Source organism: Aegilops tauschii, chromosome 6, assembly GCF_002575655.3.
Source record: "Aegilops tauschii subsp. strangulata cultivar AL8/78 chromosome 6, Aet v6.0, whole genome shotgun sequence".
NCBI lineage: Eukaryota > Viridiplantae > Streptophyta > Magnoliopsida > Poales > Poaceae > Aegilops > Aegilops tauschii.
Window position 1 is genome coordinate 476,281,465 of NC_053040.3, and position 15,194 is coordinate 476,296,658.

A 15,194-nucleotide genomic window follows, 5' to 3' on the forward strand; every position below is an offset into this window, starting at 1 on the left:
CATCAACCACGTACACATCTAGCACATCAGCCGACAACCAGGCCACCCCGTCCTGACCAACCTGGCAGTTCTACGTGGCACCCGCAGCACTATGGTCCCACGTCGAGCTTCGTGTTTTCTCCACAGCCACAGCAACACGGTCCCTCGTCGAGCTTCGTGTTATCTCCACAGCCACAGCAGCACGGTCCCTCGTCCAGTTTCGTGTTTGAGCCAGAGCAGACGTCACACCCAGCAGGTATGTGTCTTCATATTTATTGTTTTCAATATTAATTGACGCGACCTCATTCTTCATGATGAAACGTTCCATCGCGTAGGAGCCTATGGATATCAGGCGTCTATGTCGGCATCACATGATACGTGGGGGAGTGATCAACATCCCGAGGACAACATACAGGCTTAGATGTCGCAGCACACCCAGTGGATGGACATGTTTTCGACTCCTCCACCAGGCCCCACACAGGATACACAGCATGACCAGGGAGAGTCTGAGATTCCTCCTCTTCACATTAGGGCACCCGACAGGTTGGGATGGTCCCCGATTCCAGATCCGCCTCCCCGCCAGGCCAGACGTCGTCACTGACGCTTCTATCTATCAGTAGAGACATTACCATCTATTTCTGTGTGAGACTTATGTCTATTCTATGTATGAGACAAATGACTATGTACTTATGTACGAGACATATGCCTACTCTATTTTAGTACTCTGTTATCGGAACTACAAGATCATATTTAGATAGAACATAATATTCATACAACGAGACATTACAAACAACTAGATAGAACTACATCTAAATTAAATGGTACTTAACTGAACTCACAACATACAGCATAAAAACTACATGAAGTCATCATCGTCATCCTCGATCGATGCAGAAACCTTGCCCTTCGATGATGAAGAACCCTTTCCCGCCATATGTTCGCGCCAACTTTTTCCCGCCACCCGTTTCCCGCCACCCGTTTCCCTCCTCCCATTTCCCGCCCCGTTTCCCGCCACCCGTTTCCCGCCACCCGTTTCCCTCCTCCTATTTCCCGCCATCCGTTTCCCTCCTTCCATTTCCCGCCAACCCTTTCCCGCCATACCGCAGTCGTTCTTTCCCGCCATTTTCTCCTCTCTACCTATAAAACCCCCTTCAGACGGAGCTGGATAAGCATTGCAGTGTGGTGGTGGTGAAGTTGGGGCAGTGTGGTGGAGGTGAAGCTGTTGTTCATCGTTCTTCGTTGGAGCCGCAGCACCGGCAGTTTGGTGGCCGCCGTTCGTCGTTCTTCGTTCGCACGCACGCTTCAAGGGTATATTTCAGCCCACATTTTATTTTTCGTAGGTGCTCCGGTAGTATTTCTTAATATATTTAGATGTCAACTAATTAGTTGTGTAAAAATGTGTAGTTGCTCCGGTAATAATCTGTCCTATATGTGGATGTCAAGTATTTAGGAGTGTCAGTATATGTAGTAGTCCAGAAAAAAGGTCCGTAATATAGGCAGTCCAGTCAAATATATTAATCTGTCAATATTTGTAGTTGCTACGGCAAATATTCATAATATACTTGTAGGTGGGTGAATTGTATTAGTTGCTCCGTTAATATTCTGTAATATATAGCTTCGTAATATATAGACATGTCTAATATTTGTTAGTGGGGATATTAAGGGGTAGGTTAGGTACTCAATGCGATTTGTCTGTTGCAGATGGCTAAGGGTACTCAGTGGGTGCTTAGCCCTATTGTTCATGTCCAAGGCTTTTCTCCAAGTGTTGTGCAAGTTAGTGAAGTTGACCTCACTTTTGATTGGTTGAAGACTAAATTCATGTTGAAGCAAGGGTTGAAGGAAGACGATTTTGTGTACTACGTCAGCAGGAAGCAGTCAGATGGCCCTGGGGAAAGAAAATTGATTGACATAACTGATGATGGCAAGATTCAAGAAATGCTGAGCGAATGGGAATGGAAAAGGGTTGTTGAGTTGCATTGCTACAGGAAACCGAGTTATATGTGATGAATTTGTCATTCGAGATCCGCCTCCCCGCCAGGCCAGACGTCGTCATTGACGCTCCTATCTATCAGTAGAGACATTACCATCTATTTCTGTGTGAGACTTATGTCTATTCTATGTATGAGACAAATGACTATGTACTTATGTACGAGACATATGCCTACTCTATTTTAGTACTATGTTATCGGAACTACAAGATCATATTTAGATAGAACATAATATTCATACAACGAGACATTACAAACAACTAGATAGAACTACATCTAAATTAAATGGCACGTAACTGAACTCACAACATACAGCATAAAAACTACATGAAGTCATCGTCGTCATCCTCGATCGATGCAGAACTCTTGCCCTTCGACGATGAAGAACTCTTGCCCTTCGACGATGCAGAAACCTTGCCCTTCGATGATGAAGAACTCTTGCCCTTCGACGATGCAGAACCCGGAAGCGGCGGCATGAAGATATCATCTTCGTCCTCGCTCTCCTCAGTCCATAAACATGGATTATTTGCTGCAATCCTTCTGAAAGTTTCACTCTTCGGCACCACTACCTTCTTTCACCTGTCATGCAACCTAAGAAGTTCTTTACGTACCTCCTCATAGGTCCTTTCAGGCCACCCAGACCTACGTAATTGGTGAGCCAACTCATTCATTATGGTGTCACTACCGGTGAGTTCGTCCCATGGAACTATCCTATTATCCATCCTGAAATCGGTAGCTAGCCTCAGAAGAGTCCTGCTCATCCCAGGGTGGAAACTACGATCGAAAGGATAATGGGACATCTCAACTACACTACACTGCAATGCTTATCCACCTCCGTCTGAAGGGGGTTTTATAGGTAGACAGGAGAAAATGGCGGGAAAGAACGACTGCGGTATGGCGGGAAATGGGTGGCGGGAAACGGGTGGCGGGAAAGGGTTGGCGGGAAATGGGTGGCGGGAAACGGGTGGCGGGAACGGGTGGCGGGAAAGGGTTGGCGGGAAATGGGTGGCGGGAAACGGGTGGCGGGAAAGGGTTGTGCGGAATACGTCAAAGTTTTACAAAAAAAACCAGCGATCATTCGGAAAAAAATGGTGGCATGCACCAGTCGGCCCACAGCAGGCCAACTGAGCCTAGTCGGCCCACTGCAGGCCGACTGGATCCTGTCGGCCAACTGCAGGCCGACTGGGCTTGATCTGGTGGCCGACAGCCCAATCGGCCAGCAGCAAGCTGATGGGCCACCAGTCGGCCTGTTGTGGGCTGACTGGGCTCAGTCGGCCTGCAGCGGGCCGACAGTGTATTATTTTTGAAAATTCTTTTTTCAGCATAATATTTCTGTAATTTAATTTAAAAAATGTATTATTTAAAAAAATTAGCGGGTGTGCGTGTGTACGTTGTGTATGCGCGTGTATATGAGCGCTTGCGTCTGTACTGTGTTAAAAAAAAAGCCAGACGCCTTTGCTCGTCTCTCTCGTTTCGATCGGTCAGTTGGTCGGACCAAGCCCGACTAGCACATGCCAAAATGATCAACGCACGGTTTTTCCTTAAACCGAGGCAAAACCAGAAGAGGCGTGGATTACTCCCAAAGCATGAACCCTACAACTACACATGCAAACCTCTATAAACTCTCAACAAGCTACACCCATAAACAGCTGGCACATAGATCACTGACCTCACAAAGGTACCCAACAAAAACACAATGACAACTCTGAAATGACGTGCATCCGTCAAAGCAGCTGCATATGCCTTCCTGGAGCAAAAGACTTCTCCTCCAAGATGTCGGATCAAAGATAGAGCACCCACTTCTTGCATTTCTTAATGATTGCCTTCTCGTTTATGGGGGAACCAATCGTCTTGCTAGCGCCATGGCAAGCGGCCTCGAAGATGGTGATAAAGTTGCAAAGTTTCTTTTTGTGAAAAGAGCCCTGAAAACGGGCATCAACGCATTAGAGGCAACCACCTCAGTTCAGAGTATTAGTTAAGGAGTGCATTTCTAGTAGCTTACCCTCAAAATTTGGCCATAGTTTGTAAAGTTTGACTTAGGGTAAAGCTAATACACAGAGTAAATGAAAACGGAAGAGGTATATTTGATTTGGTGTCGATAGTTCGTGCTTCTCTTGCATATCTATATCTCCATCGTCTTCTGTGACAGTGTGATAGTTGAAGCTATGCATACAAAGTACAAACCCAGTGTTTCACACCACCACAGAAGATAGGCACAATCCACAGGCAAACAAATTCGTCAAAGTATCAGTTTCTGTTTTCACGGGGCACGCGTACATGATACTCTCATCAGAGAGCAATTCACAGTGGTATCTTTCGCCGTTTTGCTATCCCGGTGTCAAGCAAGAACGCCCGAAAAAGAACCGGAAAAGGGCGACGACACTTCATTCAGACATCATGTCCACTACCACACCGAACCGTCGACTCTGACAGGTCCATCAAAGTATGTATCCGAAGCTGGGCTCAGGACTCCTGCTGCGCCTGAGGAGTCTGGAGGAACAGAAACTGCATAAAAAAAGGTACACATGTTAACATCTACGTAAAAAGTGACCGGTGTGCATAAATAGTTATTCGTGTTGATGATCTGGGCCAGGTGCGTGTTACCTCGAACGACTTCCCTGATCTCTCGTACTCGAGCATGCTGAGGGCTACTTCACAGCTTTGGGAGACGATGGGCTCGGGGTCCTTGGAGAATTCCTCCAGAAGCGCAATGCTTTCTTGATCTAACAGCAACAACATCAGCAGAATACATATGTGGATCGACTGGAGAAGTACCAGAGTTCTGGCAAGTCATGCGGTGTTAGTTACCTGCAATTGAACCAAGGGCCTCAGCAGCTTCATGTCTGACCATCGGGTGCTCATTGACGTTCTTCAGCACACCAGAAAGTGCATCTGAAGCAGCCTTATTTTGCAGCTGACCTAATACATAAGCGACCTGTAGAATAGTAGAAGAAAACATATTATGCTGCAGAAAACAGTAGGCACTAAAACAGCAAGAATAATTATGTTACAGAGAATAATTTATTAGTAATCCTAGTTATCAGAAATGCAAGAAGATGCAGGCCAAATACTTTTGGTTTTGGTTTATTCATCTCTGTTCTTTACTTTAGCATGACAATTTGCTTTATTAATTTAAATGCAGATACCATCTTTCATAATGTATGCTTGTGGTAAAACAGTAAACAAAATTGGTTAAAGTTCAAGCAAACCTCGTGGCGCAGAAGAGCACTTTTCACACCTAGAGCCTCAATAACAGCAGAAACAGCATAGTCTCCACCGTCATTCCTAAGCGCGAAAAGAGCTGCATAACGTTCATACATCTTTTCTTGCTCGTTGAGGAGAAGCTCCCTGAAAAGTATCCACCATGCTAGTAATATAAAGATGATGCATACTAGAGACGATGAACGCATATAGAATTGTCTTCAAAGGCATACCTTAGTTGCTCTACCGAAAGTCCCTGCTTGGCAGGCAGTGCTGGATCAACTGATAGATAAGGCGAAATTGTTGTGCTTTCAGCACCACTGGCATTCTTCTGCCCTTCTATCCGTCTAAGAGCCAACTCGCATGTTTCTTGCACCTCCACGGCAGGATCAGCTGCTAAACTCTCTTTTAACAGGGAAATGCTCTTTTCCAAGCCAATAGCTCCCAGGGCTTCAGCAGCCTGATCAATAAACATATTGAGCTTCTCAAATGGATAGCAAGGTACTAGAAAGGGCAGGTAACATCAACTTCTGCGATGGTGAAGTACCTCGTGGCGGACAATTGGATGCAGTGAAAGATCCTTGAGAACTCCCTCTAATGCAGGGATAGCCTCAGCGTCCTGCATTTGTCCAAGTGCAAATGCAGCCTCATGTGCAAGCAAGTTGGAAGGATCCCTTGCAGCTGAGCATTCAAGAAAATAGATCAGATTTTCTTAACCATCTCCTTCTGACACATAATTTTCAGTGATAGATTAAACAAACATCGGTAGAATTTTAAAGCTAGGAGCTTCATCAGTAGGATCTACTACTAAGAGCAGATCTGAAGTAAAATACCATATAATTTCAAAACTAAGCAAAATGAACAAGGAAATAACTAATGGATTATCATCAAGAAAGAAGAAACCCCAGAGAAAAGGTGGTCAATGCTGGAACTTTGAGCAATTCATCATGTATAGATATCAACAGATGAATAATCCGGAGACAGAGAGATATACACAGAGGCGGGACAGGCAACAATCCTAGGATCACAAATCCATACAAAAAGTAGGTGCTAATTCAAGCTTCCCTACAGATATACCAGCAGACAATGAACACACAGAACCACACCCAATTCTAGACCTACTAAGTAGGCCAACCAAAACTAGCACCATTTAACAGTGTGAGAGGACTTTCTAAATGGATGAAAGGTGCCAAAACTACCCAGCTAGACAAGTGAAGTGCCAGGTTTCATGGAGGGCAATCCAAGCTCAACCTATATTATTAGCACAGAATCAACTAATGTACGCTCATGAAATCTATATTCAGTCAGGGGCGAACAAGGCAACTATGCTGAGCAAGCTTTCAAGCTATCAGTACTAGTAGCAGGAAAACCGGTGAAGCGCACAAGTATAGCTGCGATCTGCGCTCAATCAGGTCCCGGGAACACTGAAGATCCCAAATATTTCTCTGTACTGGTTGCTGAAACTAAGCATCGAAGCTACTGTAGTAAAGCTTGTGCTCCCCTGCAGCTGAACCTAAGAAAACTGCACTACCCGCGGCATCAAATTAAAGCTACCATGGTGGACGGGGACGTCACCTTGGAGGAGGGCTTGGCGGGGGCCGTCGCCGCGGAGGTTGCGGAGGGAGAAGAGCGCGCGGAAGCGCTCCGCGATGGGCTGCGCCGCGTCCAGCAGCCGCTCGCACAGGAACCGCTCCGTCTCCGCCGACGACTCGAACGCCATCTCCGGCCGGCGACCCCTCCGCGCAGTCGTACGGCAGCTCGGCGCTCACGCTGCTGCTCACTCCCCCGGCGGCGGCGGCGGCGGCGGTAAGAGAAGAGGAACTGGAAAGAAAGAAGAAGAATGTGCGCGTTAGCTCTACGCAGCCCCGCGCGATCCTGGCCGTCCGATCGGGGCGGGACACGTCACCGCCCCCATCCAGAGGCCGCCACCTACGCCGCGCAACCTGCCGTCGCTGCCAGCGGGCCCCGCCTCGCCCGGGCCCGCGTGGCAGTTACGAGCTACCACTATACCGCCTCCCTCTTCCTCCTCTCCCCCGTGCCATTCCCCCACCTCCTCCTCCCCCGACGCCGAAGCCAGCCGCCGATCCCGCTCGAAATTGAGAGGCAGAGCCGCCGGAGATCCGCGGGTACCCCGAATCCACCCACCACCGTGTGTTTTTTTCCCGGATTGTCCCCTTGTTTCTGGCGCCACGGCGCGATTGCTCGGTCTCTGATCGCTGGCGGTGCTGGGTTTTTTCTGCAGGAGCCGTGGAGGGAGCCGAGCCGCGACGTCGGGCGCCATGAACGCGAGGGGGTAAGCTCCGGCGCACCGCTTGGTCATTCCATTGCGCCCTTTCGAATTTTGGGTAGGGAGGGTTAGGGTTCACGAGGGCGGGCGAGATTTGCTGTTCCTGGGGGCGGGTCTCGCCTCATGCGCGCCCAATGGGATGCCGTGGTGCATAGAATTGCCGTGCGGTCCGTGGAGTTGGTAGGGTGATGCGTGCTGTCCGTTTGTGAGTCTAGAGGATCGAGGTGATCTGTTTGTTGCTCAGGTCGTCTTTGTTGTTGGTCCTTGTGTCATGGTCTGACGGTTTCGAAATCCAGTGGATTGGTTAGGTTGCTGGGAGCGGCCGACGGCGGCGTGCCCTGCTATAGCAGAATGAATTCCATTATTGTGTATTCTTGCATTTCATACTTATTACAAACTGTTATGATAGGGCATGAAGATAACATGCTGTTAGCCACTCTTATTAAAAAGGATATTCGAATGCTATATAAGGAAAGCAAAAGGCATTATAGACTCTCAGTCTGCATAACTGCATAACTGCTCATCCAACCCAGCATGAGGTATCATCATTAGCGTTTCTTTTTAGGCTGGACAACCCACTAAACCAGTACGAGACTTGGTGTTTAGAGAAAAGATTTTAGCTGCGGCCGATTTTAGCTACGGGTTGATTATAGGGGTTCTGTTCGGCCGCAGCTAAAATCGGCCCGCAAAACCGTTTTTCTGCGGGTTGACAATATGCAGGGTCTGCTAGAGATGCTCTAATCGACGTGGGAGTCTCTTGGATGGGATAATGGAAATTTTGTTTTCAGCCCAGAAAGCTTGGGCCGTTCCACCAAAACAGCTGGTGTCCGGGTCCCACCCTATATTTTCCTCATCTCTTCGTCGGCCTCCCACTTTTCTTCCAGCCCGCCGCCGTCGCCATTGATGCCCGCGCGCCGTCCCCAAAATCCCCCGTCCACACATAGATCGGCGCCCGACGCTCAGACGTCCGTCCCCGATCTCCCCGCATCCGTTCAGATCTGCTCGTGCCGGCCTCCGCAGTGGCTTTAGCTTCCAGCCGGATGCCGCGCGACCTGTCAAGGTCGCCGCCGCGCCGGCGCCGGCCGTCGCCATCCCCGCTTCGCCGCGGACCGGGCTACAGGGAGCGCGTGCCCAGCCGCAGCAGGTCCCCTTATCGCCCCTCCTATAGGTGATCTCCCATGTCACATGCGACCGCGATCTGGCGCGCCTTTACTTTTTCAGCATCTTCGCCGTGTCTGCGTGTCATGTGTATATGCCCTGTACAAAGAGTAGGAAGATTCTAGGGGATGATTATTTTTCCTCTTTAGTTGTTGTTATTATGTCGGGTGTATTCTGAATGCAAACTCGCCAAATGGAATGATTCTTTTGGGTCTTCTCATGGTTGTTTGGACCAGTGGAAGTTGGTCAGTAAGTGATTCTTAGTTAGCTCATGTGAATATGTGATTGTTCTATGATGTATGCAACATTCACGCTGGTAAGGAGCAAGATTACTAGATAATGGCATTCCTGTTTTACATCAAATTTAATATGGATTGTATAAAAGTTGCTTGCCTATGTTCACGGTACTACTCAGACCCTGTTTGGAAGAAGAAAAATAAATCTGAAACAAGGTTTATCCAGGAACGGAATATCGGTATCTATTAAGAGGTGTTTGTAACCCTTTTCACCATGCCATGAGGTCAGACTGAGGGTGGAGAGCAAGGTAGTGTTGTTACATGCCTTGAGTGCACGCTTGCCCACTTACATGGTTAGCTGGTGTTTCTATCTAGTTTGGATCGTGCAACAAGCCAACAACACTTCCGTTTGCACCAGCCATTGGTGACACTCTGGAAAACACAGAGATCAAGTAAATGATTTGCTGATCTTTCTTTTCTCTAAACACCAAGTCTCGTACTGGTTTAGTGGGTTGTCCAGCCTAAAAAGAAACGCTAATGATGATACCTCATGCTGGGTTGGATGAGCAGTTATGCAGGCTGCTAGATTCTCTTCGGTAATCCACTTTGTTTTAAGCCCCCACCTCACCTGCAGTTAACAATATTGGTCTAGTTTAGCCACCCTTCATTTACGTCCTAGATTCGCCACTGATTGAGATGGCAATGGATGAATGCCATATGCCTTACCAGGGCACACTGTCTTCTTGAACATCTTTAGGTGAACACGCTGCAGAGGCCAAAAGAGGCCCGAAGAGGGGGAATGTGGGCAATTGATGGTTAACTGTGGAGTTTCTTCTATTATCGATCTTCTAATATGATATAGGAACCACTAAAATCAGTTGCATCCATTTACATCCAAACCAAGAAAAAATGTTGAACAAGGAACACATATGGAAGCAGCTTGGAACATATGAGCAGATGATGCTTGAACATAGTTACCGCCTCACTGGTACTCTACGAGTCTACGTTGCTTGCCTGTATAGACTGACAAGTGACAAGAGTTCCTTCGGTAAAAAGCATGGAACCTACAAAGATTTTTACTCTATGCTGTATTGCTGTGGAATCCTCCAAAGTTCTAATGATGTTTGAGGTAACTGCTTCCGCTTACTTTTTAGGGCTTCTGTAAGTGACGGTGATTACCTGTTTTATGTTATCTTATCATGCTCCTATTTTTGTCCTCACAATGGCAACCTTTATATTGCAGAAGGAAGAGCCCTTCACCTTCCTCTCCCAGGAGGCGCAGGAGTCCATCCCGATCAAAAATCCATTACAAAAGAAAGAGAAGTCCGAGTGTCACTGGTTCTCCAGTTGCCAAATCGAGTCCCCATCTTGGATCTACAGAGAATAAGAATGCCGTTGATAAGCAAAGGCTAGAAGAAGAAAAGAAAAGGTGGGGAGTATCTGCTTTGCTATTTAGAATCTAGATTATGCCATGTACAAACCAAATTGTTCACTCTCTCTTTGCCATACCTCTTTCATGATGTTGCAAAGCTAGTCATTAATGAACATTTTCATAGTGCTATTGTACTGTATTCATCTAGCTGCTGTTTTCACCACGACACGAGGTCAGGTTCTATTGGCTAACTGTGTTCTAAATTATACGCTCTTCTGAATACATGTACTGCAATTTGCTCTAGCTTTTTTTTCCTGAATATACGCTGTGCAATTCAATCATGTTTTTATTGAACAGTAATGAACGAAATACTTTCAAATATGAATGTTAATTTGATAATTGTTTCTTATCTGGGTTGCTTTGCTTACGAAATGAAGGCACATCCAAAACTCGTTTTTGCTAGTACACTTATTTTTTTCCCTGTAGATATAACGATTGCTTAACCACAACGCTGTGAGAGTGTCGACCTGTCTAAAAAATCAAAACTGCGGCTCAACCACTTTAGTTGTAAGCTAGTAGCTCCAAAAAAGTAAAATATGTTTATGTTTGCAGTGTGCATTGAACTATGTTGAATTAATAACCCTTAGTGGGAAATGAAATTAGTTGCCTACTTGTAGTCATTCTACTATCACCAGGCGTTCATTTTCTGTCTTATCTTGGTAATTAATATGTGCTCTTGTTCATAGTTTATTAAGTCAGGTTGCCTGAGGCTTGTAGCTTGCATGTTCTTATGCTTATTCAATTGAAAGTGCCAGATATAATTTAGGATGACAAATGTGTTATTTGTGGTCGTAGATACTTGCTCGGTTCCAATTTCGTGGCGTTCCTTTCATTTAGCTTAGTTTTGATGTGTTTTTTGGCTTCCTGTAAAAATCAGAGTAGCAGAATTTGTTCTGGCTGCTCAATATAGATTAATGTTCTGGCTGTTGAATATGGATTAATTTGTTCACTGCACTGACATGTAACTTATTGTCGGGAATGAAACCAAAGTAGCAGAATTTTAAATATGCACCATTACCATGGTGTCGTTCCAGTTTTTTTGTCTGTCACCTGTCAATTGAAAAGTGTGCTAACGTCTTTTTGTTGTTTGCACTAATGAGTCACAATAAGCAATTGAATTGGTAAAAAAGTTTAATGCATGTTTGGTTTGATATTCCCTCAGATGCATGCAGAAATATGATTTAGTTGGAATATTGAGATGCTTACATGATTAGCTCTAAATCTGCCACAAGTTACTCTTGACATTCTTTTCTACAGGCTTTTCTGAAGGAAGATACTGCTATAGTTCCACTTGTTATATTTGATGATGCAATTGGTGATCCTTTATCTACTCTTGACCAGTTTTGCTAATTCATTTTTTGGATCTGGAATCATAATAGAGGTATGCCTAAAATGCATTAGTCTGTATTCAACACTATGCTGATGAAAGGTATAGTTGATGATAGATAGTGTTAAAGATTCTAAATCTGCCCCTTGCTTTTGTGCCCTTAGACATTTGATTTGAGTGTTGGCATCTGTCAATATTTTCTTATGCAAAGTACACTTCATTAACTTCTTCTCACAATTGCAGGCGTCAAAAAGAAGTTGAACTAAGGCTATTAGAGGAGGAAACTACAAAAAGAGTTGAGCAAGCTATTAGGAAACAAGTTGAGGATAGTTTGAATTCTGAGGAGATCAAACATGAAATACAGCGTCGAATTGATGAAGGGCGAAAAAGGATACACGAGGAGGTAGTTGCCCAAATTGAGAAAGAGAAGGTGTCCGCCTTGGTCGAAGCCCAACAGAGAGCGGTAAGGGCATCTCCAGTCCTTAGATCATAAACCGGCCTTAATCTGGGGCCCATCTGACATGCTATAGCAAAAAAAGAATCTTAGGGCATGTACTAAGAAGCATCACCTTCCTGCTGCCTCACCTCTTCCACCTAGATAAATTTGAATGAAGCTATGGTGTGTGCCACAATCACCCAACGGAGGCTACTTTCTTGATGTCGTCATCTTTCTTTTCCTCTCTCGCCCACTTTTCAACGCATGCAACCTCCAAGCCGTGGTCCTGAACCCAGCAGAGCTATGAAGCTCACACCACCTCGCCTGAGCGGCTGCCTCGTCGCTTTTGTCCGGGAGGAGGCGAGGTCTTCTGCAGGAGTCCGTTCTCTCTGCAAGCAGCATGTTCGGCGGAGGTGGCGTTCGGCAGGACTATGTGGCGCCTGGGGCACCCGTCCAGCGTGGCCCGTTGGCCATGCCCTTACGATGTTTAAGGACTATTTGGGCCTTAGGCTGGGGCCTACATGCCAGTTTCCTTTTTTCTTTCACCCAACCACTCATCCCTTCATGCATGTGCTCTTCGGATGAAGTAGAGTCGATTGGCCAAGGGAAATTAGAACTGTAGTTTGCATTTGTAACCATTTGTATTTCTTTATGCATCACGGAGAGAGGAGAGAGAGAACATGGTTTTGTATTGCTTGTGGGCGGGTCACGCTGCTATGGGCGACCCCAGCAATTTTCTGACTAAGGTCTACTCTCACAATGCTTAATATACTAAGGTCGACCTCAAGGGCCTTATGGCCAGGCTTATTTCCACATTGGAGAACCCTAAACTCTTTTACCGCTGCCATGTTTTCTGCTGGCACGTATTGTGCACCTTCGCATGATTCTTTAGTTCTTGTTGCAGCACTGCTTGTCATAACTCATGGAAGCTTATTTTTAGAATAACCTCATGAAAGCTTCTGTTTGTCATTGCCGCAGGAACGTGAGAAGAAAGAGCGAGAAGAGCTAGAGAAGAAGCTCGAAGAGGAGCGAAAGAAAGCAGAGGAGGCTCAGATGAAGGTAGCGATGGAGCAGCAGCAGAAAGAGCTGGAGCGGTACCAGGAGCTGGAGAGGCTTCAGAAGGAGAGGGAGGAAGCCATGAAGCAGAAGCAAATGGAGGAGCAGCAGCAGAAGCAGAACCAGATTAAGCTGCTGGGCAAGAACAAGTCGCGACCAAAGCTGTCATTCTCTTTTGGGATGAAGTAGATCAGTCTATTGCCAGGGGAGGGGAAATTAGCGCCGTAGTTTGCATTTGTAACCATTTGTCTGAAACCGATGATTGCTGGTAAGTCGGTCGCGCGAACGATCGTGTTGTGTTAAAAGCTGTTTTTATCATCTGCTGCTGTAAGCTCGATGCTATTTTCTGACTGCCCTGTTTTCGCGCTGTGTTATCTTGCCGCTCCGACTCAAGATGTTGATTGGTTGTAGGTGAAAACATCCTGTCAAAATGATGAAAATGCTTGTAGAGCAGAGGAGGCTGGCTAATGAGCATGAACTAGGGCTGTAGTAGTGTGTGGAAACCCAACAAGAATGTACGTACTCGAAGGGCACTATGGCCATTCTAGGTTCACCTTGTTTATCACCTCCTTGTGATGAATCATAGCCAAGAAATGAAGCGTGTACAAAGAAGATTTATTTGACTCCCATGACAAGGAGGCATGCCAAACAAATACTGTACAACAAGAAAGGTGAGTGCACTCTTGGATGATCATAATTCAAATATCCATGGGAATTATGTACGATCTAAGCCTTGTGTGATATCCATGAGAATTATATATACTACTACAACCTAAATATTGTGTGCTCATGTGCGTTGTCAAAGGCAAACAACAATTTTCAGTTCGTGGCAAAAAAAAACTTTCAGCTCATGAAGAAACAAATTGTGCTACCCTTGAAACAAATTTAAAAGAACATGTTTCATCTCTGATGGAAAACATGTCTTTGGTGATAAGACCAACCAGTTACACCTCACCAAAGAATAGCAAGTCATCTCAGCCATCAGCTGTTTCATGCGCATTCCCGTAATCCGTTCGAGATCTCGTTGCATCATGCTATACGAATAAATATATGTGCATCCATCACGTATGGAAACCACTGACGCGAATTTTTGGCTCCTGGGTGCTCCGACCTCCTATAAACATTAAAATAAAAAAACCAGGGGAATTTTTTTTTTTAAAAAAAATCTGATTTTAGTATACCAAATCTGGGTGCCCAATCTACTCCCATGCGAAGTTCCGCGAAAAAATGATTTTGTGGTACTCTCAGTAAAAAGGACAAAAAATTCCCACGTATAAAAATAACTGTTTGGGTGGACCGTAGGTTGGATTGTATTTTCTTCGTCACGGATACATTGCTTATTTTTTCACGAAACTTCACACAAGAGTAGATTAGGCAACCAGGTTTGATATCTCAAGATTCCAGTTTTTTTTTTGCATTTTCCTAATCTTTTTTGAATTTGATATTTATACAGAGGGTGAAGCACCCAGGCTGGAAACCACTCGGTTTTCGGAAGGACAGGGACAGAGGCGAGCGAGGATCCTCCAAACGAGTTCATCCAGGCAGGTCACATCTCCTGCACATGCACTGGATCACAGATGGCCGGTCCTATACCTAGAGCGGCACATGAGAAACGCCAAGCCGCTACAGGTCGTAAATACATACGGTAGCGCCGACTAGTCCCCTCCTGCTGTCAGTTGGAGTACGTAAATGCAAGGGCTGTCGGTGGTGATTCCGCCTGTGCAGTGCCGCCGCGCCGCCCACCCGGGAAGCCAGCCAGTGGAACCGCGTGGACCGCCGGCCCCCGCGGCCAGAGCCCGGAAGACGACGACGACGCCGCCTTGCGCACCCGACGCACGCCCGTGACCCACCACCGGCACCACCGCCGCCGCCTCCTCCTTGTCCCCTTGGCGCGCCTCGCCTGTGACCCATCGCTCGATTCCTGACGCATGGCATCGTCGTGATTTTTGCGACCGAGACTCGCGTGTCAGCCCCCGCAAAAAAAAAAAAAGACTCGCGTGTCAGCGTCAGGGTCATACAAGTGCCATGGCCGCTTTCACGCGTTAACGGTGGATCCACATCCACTAATCATCACTATCCGGTGGCTGGTGTTTG

General features: G+C 46.3%; 2 protein-coding genes across 4 annotated transcripts; one reads left to right on the forward strand and one right to left on the reverse strand.

Annotated features, from left to right (window-relative positions):
- Positions 1-4,202: 4,202 nt before the first annotated feature.
- Positions 4,203-7,036, reverse strand: LOC109737651 (deoxyhypusine hydroxylase-B). Its single transcript, XM_020296774.4, has 7 exons — positions 6,744-7,036; positions 5,716-5,849; positions 5,402-5,628; positions 5,177-5,315; positions 4,776-4,902; positions 4,572-4,690; positions 4,203-4,472 (listed from the first exon to the last, which is right to left on the reverse strand). The coding sequence occupies exons 1-7, from the start codon at positions 6,886-6,888 to the stop codon at positions 4,431-4,433; spliced, it is 933 nt and encodes a 310-aa protein (XP_020152363.1). The 5' UTR covers positions 6,889-7,036; the 3' UTR covers positions 4,203-4,430.
- Positions 7,025-13,493, forward strand: LOC109737652 (uncharacterized). 3 transcript variants are annotated; one of them, XM_020296777.4, is made up of 5 exons: positions 7,025-7,317; positions 7,411-7,461; positions 10,093-10,278; positions 11,852-12,071; positions 13,023-13,493. In XM_020296777.4, the coding sequence occupies exons 2-5, from the start codon at positions 7,448-7,450 to the stop codon at positions 13,287-13,289; spliced, it is 687 nt and encodes a 228-aa protein (XP_020152366.1). In that variant the 5' UTR covers positions 7,025-7,317; positions 7,411-7,447; the 3' UTR covers positions 13,290-13,493. The 3 variants fall into 3 exon arrangements, with proteins under 3 accessions (XP_020152366.1, XP_020152365.1, XP_020152364.2); XM_020296776.4 differs by having other exon boundaries at positions 7,145-7,294; XM_020296775.4 differs by lacking the exons at positions 7,025-7,317; positions 7,411-7,461 and adding an exon at positions 8,235-8,623.
- Positions 13,494-15,194: the final 1,701 nt, after the last annotated feature.

Bases quoted from the DNA above. Each gene is read 5' to 3' on its own strand.
- LOC109737651 (XM_020296774.4), bottom strand. From the start codon at position 6,888: ATGGCGTTCGAGTCGTCGGCGGAGACGGAGCGGTTCCTGTGCGAGCGG. The intron at 4,691-4,775 runs GTAACTAACACC...TGTTGCTGTTAG, and splicing joins GGCCCTTGGTTCAATTGCAG to ATCAAGAAAGCATTGCGCTT. The intron at 4,473-4,571 runs GTAACACGCACC...TTTTTTATGCAG, and splicing joins GATCAGGGAAGTCGTTCGAG to TTTCTGTTCCTCCAGACTCC.
- LOC109737652 (XM_020296775.4), top strand. From the start codon at position 8,496: ATGCCGCGCGACCTGTCAAGGTCGCCGCCGCGCCGGCGCCGGCCGTCG. The intron at 10,279-11,851 runs GTGGGGAGTATC...TCACAATTGCAG, and splicing joins CTAGAAGAAGAAAAGAAAAG to GCGTCAAAAAGAAGTTGAAC. The intron at 12,072-13,022 runs GTAAGGGCATCT...TCATTGCCGCAG, and splicing joins TCGAAGCCCAACAGAGAGCG to GAACGTGAGAAGAAAGAGCG.